Source organism: Tubulanus polymorphus, chromosome 8 (genome assembly GCF_964204645.1).
Source record: "Tubulanus polymorphus chromosome 8, tnTubPoly1.2, whole genome shotgun sequence".
Taxonomy (NCBI): Eukaryota; Metazoa; Nemertea; class Palaeonemertea; order Tubulaniformes; family Tubulanidae; genus Tubulanus; species Tubulanus polymorphus.
In genome coordinates this window covers 11,576,096-11,591,947 of record NC_134032.1, presented here as the reverse complement: position 1 = coordinate 11,591,947, position 15,852 = coordinate 11,576,096, and the positions used below count along the sequence as shown (strand labels likewise).

The following is a 15,852-nucleotide window of genomic DNA, read 5'->3' as shown; positions in this document are numbered from 1 at the left end:
TTAGATTTCATGACTTAGTGACTTTCTTATGAAATATTCACCAACATTGGCTTGAAATGCATCTAAAATGCTTCAAAATTTTAAAATTTCTTGCCCCAGGCCCCGCCAAACTTCAAATACAAGCCCTGTGTGGACAAAGCGTTGGATCATCATGTATAAAACAGGGACATGATCGATGTTAAGATGGGGACCGGTGATTGTTTATCGTGATTAAGGTAAATTTCATCAGCCCAGTGCATGTGTGTGACGTGTACCATGATGGCGTGTGTGGTGTGGTACGTGGACCAGGCAGAGCCTGGTGGTGGAGTAAAGTCAGCCAAATGACGTCGTTTTTGACTGACAATCGGGGAATTGAAATTAGCCAGGTTTCCCTCATAGACAGAATACTGACATACTAACTCAAAAGCTTTTTCAAGCGTGAAAACGGCGCTGCACCGAGATTCAAGTTGATTCAATCAGCGTTTCTCAGTTTGCATCAGGTGCGAAATCGTAACCGTCCAGTGCTGCCCCTAAAAATATCGTTGGCGAATATCGAAACTAATTTATTACTCGCATGCAACAGTAGGAATGATATGATTTCGAGTTAGTTCCTATGTTTACCGTCAATCTCGTATATAGGGGCAGCACTTGATGGTTATGATTTAACACAACTGGTGGCGTGCCGGACATCACCTAAAATATTACCAATACCGAAACAATAAAACTGCCGTAATTTGTTTTACGAAGCTTATATCCTATGAATAGGCGTTATGTTTGCCGTTACCTTTTTGAATAAATCAATTCTCCTTCCAACTGCTAGATAACGATGCATCAACAATGTTTGATTTTGGTATGAAAATCTGTTCCACGTTTCCGAAACTTTAGCACGATTATCCAGTTCATTCACACGTGTCACATTTACAATAGGTAATTTTTACAAGCATCGAATTGAACAATTAAGAATTCCATATGAGACCAACAGTATATAGATAATAGAGAAATAAATGAGTCATTTTTAATCTTTTAATCTTGAAGTTTACTGTATATTCAAGAAATCGATTTTCAGTCCGTATTACAAAATGTTGTGGACGGTTTTCAGGTGATGATTTAAACTTCCGACCTGCGTGAAACCTTTTTTGCACACGGTACACACGTGAGGTTTTATTCCCATGTGAACAGTTTTCACGTGAACATTCAAACTTGCAACTTGCGTAAAACCTTTTTTGCAAACGGTACAAATGTGAGGTTTTAAACCGGTGTGAACGGTTTTCAGGTGAGTGTTTAAATGTCCGGCTTGTGTAAAACCTTTTTTGCACACGGTACAAACGTAAGGTTTTAATCCCATGTGAACGGATTTCAGGTGACGATTTAAACTTTGGATTTGCGTAAAGCCTTTTTTACACGCGGTGCAAACGTAGGGTTTTAATCCGTTGTATATGTTCAAATGATCAATTGAATTGGTCGTGAAGAAGTGACTGATCGTTTCTTTCAGGTGAAGATGTCCTCACTGGTGAGGATTTCCTCTGAATTGTAGATTCATTTGCAGGCGTTGATTTGTTTGTGGATGTCGATTTCGCAGCAGTTAGAGTTGCTCTTGTGATTAAACTGATTTCCTCCTGCACTTGAAACCGCGGCGACCATTTCACACCTGCAAAATCCGAATTACGTCAAAATGATTGTTTTTATGTTGATTTATCTAATTTTACTTCCACTTCGTCATGTTTACCGAACCTTGATTTTTCAGTTTTTTAAAACTGATAAAAATTCATCGAAAAATTCATTGCTTTGTATTTTATATTCATTTAGAATTGTCTAAGGCGAAGTCCTGCATACATGTTAGTCTGACAAATGTCTTAAGAGGTGGAACATGACTGAAACATGCGCAAATGGTTTTCTAAAGAAAAGACATTCATTGTATTCCAATTCGCTAATAAATAACAAAATGTGACAAAGCAATTCATTGATTGTTGTATTCAGATAGAGGATTAATTTATTATAGCCTGGTTCATAAAGTCTTGCGAAAAAACCCCATGAACCCTTTCAGTGCGTCTACACCGAAGTACGGTGTATAAATCAGTGATGGATTTTGCTAGTACACCGCAATTTGCGGTAAGAAACCCAACCATCATTTAAAAAAAAACTGTCAACACTAAAAGGCCTACGCCTGGATGTTTTCCAACCCATATCATAACGAATCGCTCGTCAAACGAAAATTTAACGATGAAACAATTCAGAATTATTGTGTGTCCGTTCTGGAGAATGAAACAGTACGCGCAGTAGAATCCGCCCAAATTGGATCCGATCAATTCAGATAACCGCTCAACGCGGATGTTTTAAAAATACGTTTTGTGAGATATACATGTATAAGATCAAACTCGGATTTCACTCGTCGAGTTGGACGAATCGTAAAGGTGCCAAAAGATCCTATACTGTATATCCCCCAAACATTTAAAAAAAAATATCAAGAATAAATTGAATCATCAGCTTGTCTCACTGAAGTCAATTATTCAGGATAGAGTGACGAACGCTGACATTTGCGTTTCTTACGATCGGTTCACCACCAGTGTTTGTGACCATGCAGTCGCTGATTCAAATTTTAGTCCGGATACGTATATTGCAACCGAATATCATCTTGTTTAACTCCAGTAAATGAATTAACCTTGGCAATTGATCATCCCAGGTGGCAGGCGGATTCCAGCCACCAGTCACCAGCCACCAGTGGTTTCCCACGGCAACTTGTGTCGGAATCTTGCACATTGTCATGAGATTCCTTAATATTGTCATTCTGATGAAAACAAAATCAAGCAGGTGGTTTGTGACCTGTTCAAGACTTGAAATCTCATTCACTATCAAGTGTTCCAGATGGTGAACGCCGAGGAAAAACACAAGAAAATCTTAAGTTATCAATACTTTATTCAATATGTCTAAAAGAAGAAAATAATGTAACCGGTAAAAACTCACAGCAGTAGAAAAACTTTCTTTAAACATTAATTACTCATCATTATTGTAGTTTCAAACTGAAGATTTAACCAAATCCTGATTTGATTCCAATATCATTCATCAAATGAAACCATGAATGCGGAAGAAATAAATTAAACCTTCTGGTTGAAAAAATCATGCCTTGTTTCTCATTACTGCTGAGTTTAAAAGTTGACCCGGCCAGCTGCCGATCTACCCTGTACATTACTTTTTTTTAAATCGCGATCAAGCTAACCATAACATATCTGGCAACTATAGAAATTAACTGATTACAAATTCGAAAATGACGCAGCCGATTAGGAGCAACGATGTATAGTTTTCTAGCCTTTAGAAAACTTTTTTCCATCCATTGAACGAAACGTTCGAACTTTAAAACTAGAAATAAAATGTGTTCAGGTCGAAGTTATGGACCTGTTTCATGTGTCGATTATAGTTCGATTTACAATTGAAACGTCGCTCGCACATCGGACATTGAAATGGTTGTAAGCCCGTGTGAAGTCGTTCGTGCCGATTACGATGCGCGGGCGACAAAAAACGTTTTTCGCAAAAACCGCACGGATGTTTACGGCGTTTTTCGTCGTCGTGGTCCACGGTTCTCTGGCCAACTGCCATCGCCACATCTGGTGAATTCTGCCGAATGGCAAATCTGCGATTCCACGCCAGTCCGGTTACAGCTCCTGCAAATAGCCATCAGAATTCAGATTTTAGAACTATTCACTCTTAATGTACCTGGTGGGGTTCACCAAAAGATTAACATTTCCATGTTAATATTGCGAATGCGAATGTAAATGATGTTTCGGGTAGGATTTCTGATTGAAACTTCGCACATCAGATATTTGGGGGAACGGTTTTTCGCCACAGTATATTCGTTCATGTCGCGTAAATTGGGCGCAAAAATCTGCGAAATTCTATCGCAAAATGGCATTTCGATGCGTCTCAGTGATGTATTCGCGCGCTGTTTACATCACAATCCGAGTCATTTAGATGGTTTTTCATTGACGCGATGAACAAGTTTCATTTGCTGATTACGGTGAGATTTCTGCGTAAAACGTTAATTCCTCGCACATCGAACATTTAAACGGTTTGTCATGAAACATGTTAACGTGCCGGTTACAGTTTGATATCAGTGTGAAACGTTGCTCGCACATCGGATACTTAAACGGTATTTCTACAACGATGCGCGTTCGTTCGTGCTGCTTACAATCTCCGATAGAATAAAACCTTCCATCGCAAAACTGACATTTAAACGGTTTTTCGCTGGTGTGAATTCGCTCGTGTTGCATCGAATCGCTCGTAAAAAGCGTTTTTCGCAGTTATGAGGACTTCGAGCTATCCCGCTAGATGGCGTGCGTAACAGTGCGACAACCCCGTCAAAATCTAGTTCATTTTCAATGAACTTTCATCTAGATTTTTAGCTTCCCTTATCAGAAATTAGGCAAATCACTCCTCTTGATAAACTCAGATGATCTTAAGGTGCATATTTAAGGTGGTTTTTACTGATCACCATATAAAGAATTCGAGAAATTATGGATAGACTTAAATTGAATATGAGAAGAAATCCGGGAGTTGTTGTCACACTAGCGAACCTGGTGAATCCTCGCTTGCCACAAGTGAAATCCTCGATTGCCACAATCGAACGAGTCTTCATCGCACCGGACCGGTGTTCACGAGTTACGGTTCGAACTGACGTCGCCGGCGCTAACGACGAATTCTGCCATATGTCGAATTCATGATTCTTCCACACCAGTCTCGCCAGAGATCATGCAAATAGCAGAATTTAGAACCGTCTACGAATCTTTTAACGTAAACATGTCCATGTTGATATTGTGAATGCGCTGTAAATGTAGTTTCCGATTTGATTTCTGATTGAAATGTTTCTCGCACATCGGACATTTAAACGGTTTTTCGCCGGTGTGAATCAGTTCGTGGCGGTTTAAATCTCTGCACGACAAAAACCGTTTATCGCAATAACTGCACAGATGTTTCCGACGCCTTTCGCGATCTACGGGTTTCTTCGCTCTAGGAACCGATAACTTACGGACTGCGTTGTAAGCGCCGAATTCAGGATTCCGCGTCAGTCCGGACACAACACCTGCAAATAGCCATCAGAAATGCAGATTTTAAATTCAAATTTAATTCTATGATTACATGCGTTATCGAGTATAATGAAAACTATAGGAATGACGGATCTAACTAGACAAAGATATCGAAACATTAATGATTAATTATATCATGTGGCTTCCAAAAAAAGTCTGAAAAATTTGTTTCGTAAAGAAAATTTTTGATAGACATTAAAGAACAAAATCCAAATGGCCAAAAAATCATTTTTTGTTCTTCGATTTTCGATGCGTTGCTGGCGGCCATCGCATTGCCAAATCTTCCTTTTCAATTTCCAGTCACACCCCTTCAAAGAACCTTGGATCCGCTCTTGTGTAGTACGTGTGATCTGTATCGTAATTCTGAACGGACAGAAATTGGCGACCGAGTTTGGATATCTGACTTTGGACTAAGAATAAAGCCGTTATTCAATATTCTGCATCGTTGTCCGTTTGTTAATTGCCATTGAGCTAGGCATTCTCCTTACAACTACGAAAAATGCTATTCATGCCCAGAAAGACGCTCAGTCAGTATCGCGAGCTGGAGAATTAATTAAAACACCACAAAAACAATCTTGATATTGAGATATCATATTTATTCTTCATCTACTCTAGCTAAACATCAATACTTTCTTTTAAATGAAATGAACACATCTGAACACATCGTGGCATCGGTCAGGTCAGTATAACTCATTGAGGTACAAAAACGTGTGTCACTCCCAAACCTTGCCAGGTAAACCTCACCTTACTCGAACATGGTTGGCAACTCAAGGCTTTCGTCTGACTAGAGACAAAAATTAAACCATTTTCTGATTTGATATCTATCAAATTTTTCAGTTAATCCGGAATAACTTTACCAGTCCCAGTTCGTCCGAGTTAGGGGCGGTTCACTGTATTCAATATTTTCAGCAATAAGTACAGTACTACAAGAGATTCTTAAACTTCTAAGCAAACAATAAACTAATGTTGAAAAAAAGTATGACAAGGTGGATACCTTATTTTCAACGCAGCACCCTGGGCATTATGTAAACTCCGAAAAATTTGTAATCTGTTAATTTTTATAGCTGCAAGACCTGTTATGGTCAGATTGATCATGATTTTAAAAAAGTTTAAAAAAAGTATGTACAGTGGGTAGATGTGCAGCCAGCCGGGTCAACTTAAAGGCAAGCAGACGGAGAAACAAGGTATCATTTTTGCCTAATGATCCTTTTGAACATCGAAACTAGAATCGAACACGTCATGAACGCGTTTCATGTGCTTTTGACAGTGATACTTCCGATTGAAACGTTGCCCGCATATCGGACATTTAAACGGTTTTTCGCCCGTGTGTACGTGTTCGTGTTGTTTACAATCCGCAGGGGAAGCGAACCCTTCCTCGCAAAACGGACACTTGAACGGTTTCGCGTCGGTATGGACGCTTTTCATGTGCCGATTGCGCGTCGATATCTGCATGAAACGCAGATCGCACATCGGGCATTTGAACGGTTTTTCGCCCGTGTGAATTCGCTCGTGTTGCGTAAGATCCGCGGGGGAATCGAAACCTTCGTCGCAAAACTGACATTTAAACGGTTTTTCGTTGATGTGAACGCGTTTCATGTGCATGTTACACTGCGCTTTCAGCGTAAAACACCGCTCGCACATCGGGCATTTAAACGGTTTTTCGCCGGTGTGAATTCGTCGGTGCCGATTTAAATCTCCCACTTTCATAAATTGCTTGCCACAAAAACTGCACTGTTTACGATGTTTATCCTGTTCGCCGAATGTTTCCAGGGAAACCGCCGTCGCCATCGCCATCGCCGATAAATTCTGCTCGATTCCGATCTGACTGTACGCGTCCATTCCGAGATGCCACACCGGTCCGATCACAAAACCTGCAAATAGCCATCAGAATCCGAATTTTAGTTTTCATTTTAATGATTACAAAATTAGAGCGGGTATGCGTGATCTGTTCAAAAAAGGAAGAAATTCAGTTACCGTCAGTATTCCTGATGGGGAACGACAAAAACAACAGATAAAGAAAATCTTCTTTTTCAATCTTATTTATTAAACAGGTCTTGTACATCGCTCGAGTAAGATAATGAACAGATTGATACCGACGAAACGCCCGGTCAATTTTACCCGTAGAAAAGCTGTACAAGGAAAAACTTTCGAGAGTCCAAAACTGAAATACGGCAACATTACTCATGTGAATTTTCAAGAAAATACAATTTTACTCTCGAATCATGAATCCGAGTCCCACATATAAACAAATGACTCACGAGAAGTAATATAACGCATCCACTATGAAATCATTCCTTTCATTATATACTAAACGCAATTTTTTTAAATAGATAGAGAACCCCACAGTGATAACGAAAATTGAAGTCCGAAAAGTTTTTATAAAGCTAATGATTCATTGATTCGAAGGTTAATGTCGAAACGTCGAATTAATAAAACATTATTTAGCTTAAAGGCAACTTTTCGAACTTCATCTTTCGTTATATCAGTTTGGGATTCTCTTTTTATCGTCACAACATGGACAGTGTTAGCAATTTTCTTTTCTATCTAAACAAGTTTAACATAGAACATCAAGATGTATTTTAGATCTAGCCCTCAGATCATTGGTACCAAGTTTTAGGTAAATCCGATAAAAACTAGGACTAGAGCCATTTATGAAATATGGGCGTTTCCCCAACCCATCAGCTCTGCTGAATTTAGGTCAAAACAGCGCTAAGCATCTAGCTTGTTATAAACGCGTTTTATGTGGCAGTTACAGTTTGATCTCTGTCCAAAACGTAACTCGCACGTCGGACATTTAAACGGTTTTTCGTCGGTGTGAATTCGCTCGGGTTGTTTACAATCTGCAGCAGTAATAAACGCCGCGTCGTCGCAAAACTGACACGGAACCAGTAGCAATTCAAACTTTCTTGTCATCTTAATGTGCAGGCTCCAGCTCCACAGTTCCGAGTTAAGATTTGCATCTGAGTTTGAAAATGAATTAATTTCAACTCAAAGTTAACTCTATCTAATTCACAACTGTGGAACTGGATACCGCTTTTCTGTGAAATATTTTGTGCCGTGCTAAAGATTGGTTCGGGCTTGGTCGAGCCAAACTTGGAAAATATGACATAACTCTCGGATTCTGTATTCAGTTCCATCATAAACCATACAGTGAATTATCTTTGGATAGAAAAATAAGAAGTACATTACTATGATTACACTTAAAGTTCAATTTGAAACCAAATGAAACTTATTTACTTAATCAAAACTAGAATTTAAAACCGAACTTGTTATGAACGCGTTTCATGTGCTGTTGACATTGTGATTTCTGATTTCGTTGGTGTGAAAGCGTTTAATGTGCGTTTTACGGCTCGATATCTGCGTGAAACGTTGCTCGCACATCGGACATTGAAACGGTATTTCGCCGGTGTGAATTCGCTCGTGTCGTTTCAATTTATCGAAGAATCAAACCTTTCGTCGCAACTGACATTTGAATAGTTTTTCATCGGAATGAACCACTTGCATGTGCCGTTCACAGTGGTATTTCCGACTGAAACGTTGCCCGCACGTCGGACATTGAAACGGTTTTTCGCCGGTGTGAATTCGCTCGTGCCGATTCAAATCCCCCGATTTCAAAAATCGCTTTCCACAAAAACTGCACTCGGGTTTTCGACGCTTACGGCGACCTACAGTTTTCATCCGCGACGAATTCCGCTCATTCCCGATCTGACGGTAAGCGTCCATTCCCAGATGCCACGCCGGTCCGATCACGAAACCTGCAAATAGCCATCAGAATCCGGATTTTAGTTTTCATTTTATGATAACAAAATTAGAGCAGGTACCCGGTATGTGCGACCTGTTCAAAATGCAGGATGATACTCAAGTCACTGTCAGTATTCCTGACGGGAAACGACAAAAACCAACACGAAGAAAGTCATCATTTTCACTCTTATTTATTAAACAGATATAATCATATCTTACACAAAAATCACATCATTCTAGCAACGTAATATATGCTGCTTCCAAACAAAACGCCTAGTCCAAAACTGAAATACCAAGAACATTATTCTCGTACCATAATAAGACAAAATATAAATACATCTGATTATATATAATAATATAATATAATATATCCGGTCCCATCATAAACAATAACTGAATTATCTTTTTGGATAGTAGAAAATAACTAAACAGTACTAGGGAATTCCAAATGAGTTTTCATTTCTATATTCAAACTTTAGTATTTAAGAATCGAACGTGTTATGAACGCGTTTCACGTGATCTTTACAGTAATCTTTCCGAATAAAACGTTTCTCGCATGTCGGACATTTAAACGGTTTTTCGCCGGTGTGAATTCGCTCGTGTTGTTTCAAATGGTCGCGAGTTTTCATCTGTTTAGTGCAAAACTGACATTTAAACGGTCGTTCATCGGTATGAACCTGTTTCATGTGAAGGTAACAGCTTGATGTCTGCGTAAAATGTTTCTCGCAAATCGAACATTTAAACGGTTTTTCGCCGGTGGACACACGGTTTTTCACTGGCGTGTGTTCGCTCATGTCATTTAACACGAGCATGAGAATTAAAACCCTTTATCGCAAAACTGATATTAATTGTAAATCTTACAGTCACCGGCTTTCCCGGATGACACGAGGCTATTCGGGTCAACGTTATGAACCAGTCTCATGTGCCGGTTATAATTCGATTTTGTCATGGAACGTCGCTCGCACATCGGACATTTAAACGGTTTTTCGCCGGTGTGAATTCGCTCGTGTTGTTTCAAATGGAAACTAGATTTCATTCCTTTATCGCAGAACTGACATTTAAACGGTCGTTCGTCGGAATGAACCAGTTTCAGGTGCGCTTGACAATGTGATTTCAGCGCGAAACATTTCTCGCATGTGGGACATTTAAACGGTTTTTCGCCGGTGTGAATTCGCTCGTGACGTTCACAATCTTTACGGCTATCAAACCTGTAACCACAAAACTGACATTTGTACGGTTTTTTATCGAAATGAACGCGTTTCACGTGCGAGTCACAATGTGATTTCAGCGCGAAACATTCCTCGCACGTCGGACATTTAAACAGTAGTTTATCGGCATGAACCTGTTTCACGTGTTGTTTGCAATTTGATTTCAGCGCGAAACGTTTCTCGCACATGGGACATTCAAACGGTCTTTCGCCGGTGTGAATTAGCTCGTGTCGTTTCAAATTATAGAGAGCTTGCATGCTTTTATCGCAAAACTGACATTTAAACGGTCGTTCGTCGGAATGAACCTGTTTCATGTGCTGTTTATAATGCGATTCCTGTACAAAACATAGCTCACACGTCGAACATTTAAACGGTCTTCGTTCATGCCGATTTAGATCTCCCGTTTCGACAAAATGCTCTCCACGAATTCTACACTCCTTTTTCTGAAAGTTATCCTGATCTGTGGCTTCTGGTGAGGCCATCTCCGCAGAATTGACTCCGATCTGACTGAAAGCGTCGATTTCGATACGCCGCGCCGGTCCGACCACGAAACCTGCAAATAGCCATCAGAATCCACACTTTAGTTTTCCTTTGATACAATATTGTGTGACCAGTTCAAGGCAAAGGAATAAATAAAACTACGGGAGGAGTATAGCACTTTAACGGTTAACTATTCTATTTGAAACACGAGCGTCCACTGCTAGATGAGTCAGGTGAATCTGATGAAGCCTATGTACACCACCGGGGCGGATCCGGGGTCTCGTCGAGAAAGAGGATGCTTTTTTTTATCTTAAAATAGGGATTGACCCTGTTATTTATTTGATTGGTAGATTTCGTTTGATTTTGTTTTGGTGTCCCAAAAGGGTACTTTTTTTTTAAAAATAGGCGCATTATAGGGATCAACACCAATGCAGAGCTAATATCATTTTCAACCAATCTGCTGATTCGAATCCCCCACTTTTGAAAATCGCTTTTCACAAAAACCGCACGCGTGTTTTCGACGCTTATCCTTAACAGTGGTTACCGGGGCAACTGATGTCGCTATCCCTGACAAATTCTGCCCACTTCCGATCGGACGGTAAGCATCCATTCCGAGATGCCACGCCAATCCGATCACGAAACCTACAAATAGCCATCAGAATCCGGACATTTTAATGATTACAAAATTAGCGCAGGTACCTGGTATGTGTGTCCTGTTCACGACACACGAAGAAACAGGATCCTTTCAGCGTGAAACGTTTCTCGAACATCGGACATTTAAACGGTTTTTCGCCGGTGTGAATTCGCTCATGTACCTTCAATTGGTTCCAAGTTTTCATTCGTTTAGCGCAAAATTGACATTTAAACGGTCTTTCATCGGTATGAACTTCTTTTATGTGCGTTTGACATGTTGATTTCAGCGTGAAACGTTTCTCGCGCGTCGGACATTTTAACTGTTTTTTGCCGGTGTGATTTCGCTCGTGTTGTTTGCAATCCGCAGGAGAAATGAACCTTTTATCATAAAACTGGCATGTAAACATTTTTTGATTGATGTGAATGCGTTTATTACATTTTGCCTTCACAGTGAAAGATTTTTTTGCAAATCGGACATTTAAACGGTTGTTTCATTAGTATGAAACACTCCCATGTGCCGTTTACAGTCTGATCTATAATTGAAACGTTTCTCGCACATCGAACATTTAAACGGTTTTTCGCCGGTGTGAATTCGCTCGTGTTCCTTTAAATGGAAACTAGTTTTCATTCGTTTATCACAAAACCGACATTTAAACGGTCGTTCATCGGAATGAACACGTTTCATGTGAGCTGTGCAATATCCTTTCTGACTGAAACGTTTCTCGCACATTGGACATTCAAACGGTTTTTCGCCGGTGTGAATTCGCTTGTGCTCATTTAATCGTGCTGCTTTTAAAAACTGCTTTCCGCAAAAACTGCACGTATTTTTCCGACGGTTAAACTGATCTACGGTTTCCATGGTTTCTGACATCGCCTTCGCCGCAGAATACTGCTCATTTCCGATTTGACTGTAAGTGTCCATATCGATATGCCGCGCCGGTCCGATCACAAAACCTGCAAATAGCCATCAGAATCCAGACTTTAGTTCGTCATTTCATGATTAGAGCAGGTATGCATAACGGTAACCTGTTCAAGACGCAGGACGAAACTGAGTTACTGTCAGTTCTGATACGGAACAACAAAGATAACACTAAAAGGGAAAATCAAGTTTTTCGCAATATTATCATAAGTCTTACACCTTATACATCACTCCAGTAACAGATGAACACATATTGCTACTGTCAAAAACGCCTCGTCAATTTCACTTGTCTTTATAGGAAAGCATTCTAAGGAAAAACTTCCATAAGTCCAATGCTGAAATACTGAAAACTTTACGCTCAAAACCTTGAAGAAAATACAAATATTACTCACTAATTCCGTATTTAGTCCCAACATGAGCAATTAACTAAATTATCTTTGAATAGAAAAAAGTACTTATGAAATTACTCTTCGCACATCGGATATTTAAAAGGTTTTTTCGCTCGTGCCAATCACACAACCTACGAAATTAGAATCATTACCGCGAAACTGATGATTGAACACTTTTTACTCAGTTAATAGTAATGAGCGCGGTTTATGTGCTTGTTGAGATAAGATTTCAGGGTGAAATTTTTCTCACACGTCGGACATTTGAACGATTTTGCCCCGGCATGTATTCGCTCGTGTTGTTTGCAATCTGAAGTTATATTAAATCTTTTATCGCAAAACTGACATTTAAACGGTTTTTCATCGATATGAACGCGTTTCATGTGCCGATTATAGTGAGGTTTGATCGCAAAACGCAACTCGCACATCGGACATTTAAACGGTTTTTCGCCGGTGTGAATTCGCTCGTGTTGTTTCAAATGGAAACTAGCTTTCATTCTTTTATCACAAAACCGACATTTAAACGGTCGTTCATCGGAATGAGCCTGTTTCATGTGCACGTTACTGTGTGATTTCTGTTTGAAACGTAGCTGGCACAGCGGACATTTAAAAGGTTTTTCGCCGGTGTGAATTCGCTCGTGTTGTTTCAAATGGTAATTAGTTTTCAATCGTTTATCGCAAAACTGACATTTAAACGGTCGTTCGTCGGAATGAACCAGTTTCATGTGCTGTTTATAATGCGATTCCTGTACAAAACATAGCTCACACGTCGAACATTTAAACGGTCTTAGTTCATGCCGATTTAGATCTCCCGTTTCGACAAAGTGCTCTCCACGAATTCTACACTCGTTTTTCTGAAAATTATCCTGATCTGTGGTTTCAGGTGAGGCCATCTCCGCAGAATTGACTCCGATCTGACTGAAAGCGTCGATTCCGATACGCCGCGCCGGTCCGACCACGAAACCTGCAAATAGCCATCAGAATCTACACTTTAGTTATCCTTTGATACAATATTGTGTGACCAGTTCAAGGCAAAGGAATAAATTAAACTACGGGAGGAGTAAAGCACTTTAATGGCTAACTATTCTATTTGAAACACGAGCGTCCACTGCTAGATGAATCAGGTGAATCTGATGAAGCCTATATACACCACCAGGCGGATCCGGGGTCTCGTCGAGAAAGAGGATGCTTTTTTTTTATCTTAAAAATAGGGATTGACCCTGTTATTTATTTGATTGGTAGATATCGTTTGATTTTCTGTTTAGGTGTCCCAAAACGGTAATTTTTCTTTTAAAAGAGGCGCATTATAGGGATCAACACCAATGCAGAGCTAAAATCATTTTCAACCAATTTGCTGATTCGAATCCCCCACTTTTGAAAATCGCTTTTCACAAAAACCGCACGCGTGTTTTCGACGCTTATCCTTACAGTGGTTACCGGGGCAACTGATGTCACTATCCCTGACAAATTCTACCCACTTCCGATCGGACGGTAAGCATCCATTCCGAGATGCCACGCCAATCCGATCACGAAACCTGCAAATAGCCATCAGAATCCGAACATTTTAATGATTACAAAATTAGCGCAGGTACCTGGTATGTGTGTCCTGTTCAGGACACAGGAAGAAACAGGATTATTTCAGCGTGAAACGTTTCTCGAACGTCGGACATTTAAACTGTTTTTCGCCGGTGTGAATTTGCTCGTGTTGTTTGTAATCCGCAGGAGAAATGAACCTTTTATCATAAAACTGGCATGTAAACATTTTTTGATTGACGTGAATGCGTTTCATGTGTTTATTACATTCTGCTTTTACAGTGAAAGATTTTTTTGCAAATCGGACATTTAAAAAGTTGTTTCATTAGTATGAAACACTCCCATGTGCCGTTTACAGTCTGATCCATGATTGAAACGTTTCTCGCACATCGAACATTTAAACGGTTTTTCACCGGTGTGAATTCGCTCGTGTACCGTCAGTTCACTCTGACCTTTCATTCGTTTATCACAAAACCGACATTTAAACGGTCGTTCATCGGAATGAACACGTTTCATGTGAGCTGTGCAGGATCCTTTCCGACTGAAACGTTTCTCGCACATTGGACATTCAAACGGTTTTTCGCCGGTGTGAATTCGCTTGTGCTGATTTAATCGTGCTGCTTTTAAAAACTGCTTTCCACAAAAACTGCACGTGTTTTTCCGACGGTTAAACTGATCTACGGTTTCCATGGTTTCTGACATCGCCTTCGCCGCAGAATATTGCTCATTTCCGATTTGACTGTAAGTGTCCATATCGATATGCCGCGCCGGTCCGATCACAAAACCTGCAAATAGCCATCAGAATCCAGACTTTAGTTTGTCATTTTATGATTAGAGCAGGAAGAATCTCAGTTATCGTCATTATTCCAGGTGGGGAATGACAAAGACAACACAACGAAAATCTCATTTTTTCGCGATATTATCATAACAAGTCTAATCGCTCCAGTAAAACATGAATGAACACATTGCAACCGTCAAAAACGCCCGGTCAGTTTTACTAATCCTTGTAGAAAAGCATTCGAAGGAAAAACTTCCAAAAGTCTAAAACTGAAATACCGACATTACTTTCAAATTCATGAGGAAAATACGCATACTGACTGTCGAGTTCTGTATTCAGTCCCGATATGAACAATAAACTGAATTATCTTCGGATAGACCAGGAGCAGTGCGCACGTACTATGAAATTACTCATTACTTCACCTAAAGAAACTCCTTTAGCACATGTATATATTCAGACGAACGCGTTATGAACACGTTTCAGGTGACTTTACAGCGATCTCTCCGAATGAAACATAGCTCACACAGCGGACATTTATACGGTTTTACGCCGGTGTGAATTCGCTCGTGCCGATTTAAATCCCCCGCTTTCGAAAACCGCTTTCCGCAAAAACTGCACGCGTGTTTCCGACGCTTGTCCTGATCTACGGCTTCCGGGGCAACTGGCGTTGCTTTCCCCGAAAAATTCAACTCATTTCCGATCTGACGGTAGGCGTCCATTCAGAGATGCCACGCCGGTCCGATCACGAAACCTGCAAATAGCCACCAGAATCCGGACTTTAGATTTTTATTTTAATGATTACAAAATTAGAGCAGGTACCTATATGTCAAAATGCAGGAAGTCACAATCAGTATTCCTAATGGAGAACGACAAAAACCAACACAAAGAAAGTAAATTTTATTAAAATGTTATTTATTTAAACAAGTTGAAAAATATCTTACACAAAAATCACATCATTCCAGCAACATATGAACAGATTGACATCTTCTAAACCAAACACTGGCTTATTGTTACTCGTACCGGTATTCTAATGATAAACTTTCGTAAGTCTAAAACTGAAATCCCGAGAACATAATACTCTCAAACCTTGAAGTAAATACAAATACAAATTCAAATTCTG

The 15,852-nt window shown here is 39.9% G+C and overlaps 2 protein-coding genes across 2 annotated transcripts in view; both read right to left on the bottom strand.

Moving 5' to 3' along the window:
* Positions 1–1,051: 1,051 nt before the first annotated feature.
* On the bottom strand, positions 1,052–9,607 carry LOC141910367 (uncharacterized). The gene is made up of 9 exons (XM_074801100.1): positions 9,291–9,607; positions 8,876–8,889; positions 8,505–8,809; positions 8,204–8,213; positions 7,840–8,041; positions 6,320–6,780; positions 4,802–4,897; positions 4,185–4,234; positions 1,052–1,288 (listed from the first exon to the last, which is right to left on the bottom strand). Exons 1-9 carry the CDS (start codon positions 9,605–9,607, stop codon positions 1,052–1,054), a joined length of 1,692 nt encoding a protein of 563 aa, XP_074657201.1.
* LOC141910366 (uncharacterized) overlaps positions 9,451–15,852 on the bottom strand; it is an 87,612-nt gene continuing 81,210 nt past the window's right edge. The window contains exons 16-19 of the mRNA XM_074801099.1: positions 14,320–14,551; positions 12,634–13,079; positions 11,625–11,885; positions 9,451–10,308 (exon numbers count right to left, since the gene is read on the bottom strand). Coding sequence (XP_074657200.1) covers positions 9,640–10,308; positions 11,625–11,885; positions 12,634–13,079; positions 14,320–14,551 — 1,608 coding nt within the window. The 3' untranslated portion in view covers positions 9,451–9,639. The remainder of the gene's footprint in view (positions 10,309–11,624; positions 11,886–12,633; positions 13,080–14,319; positions 14,552–15,852) is intronic.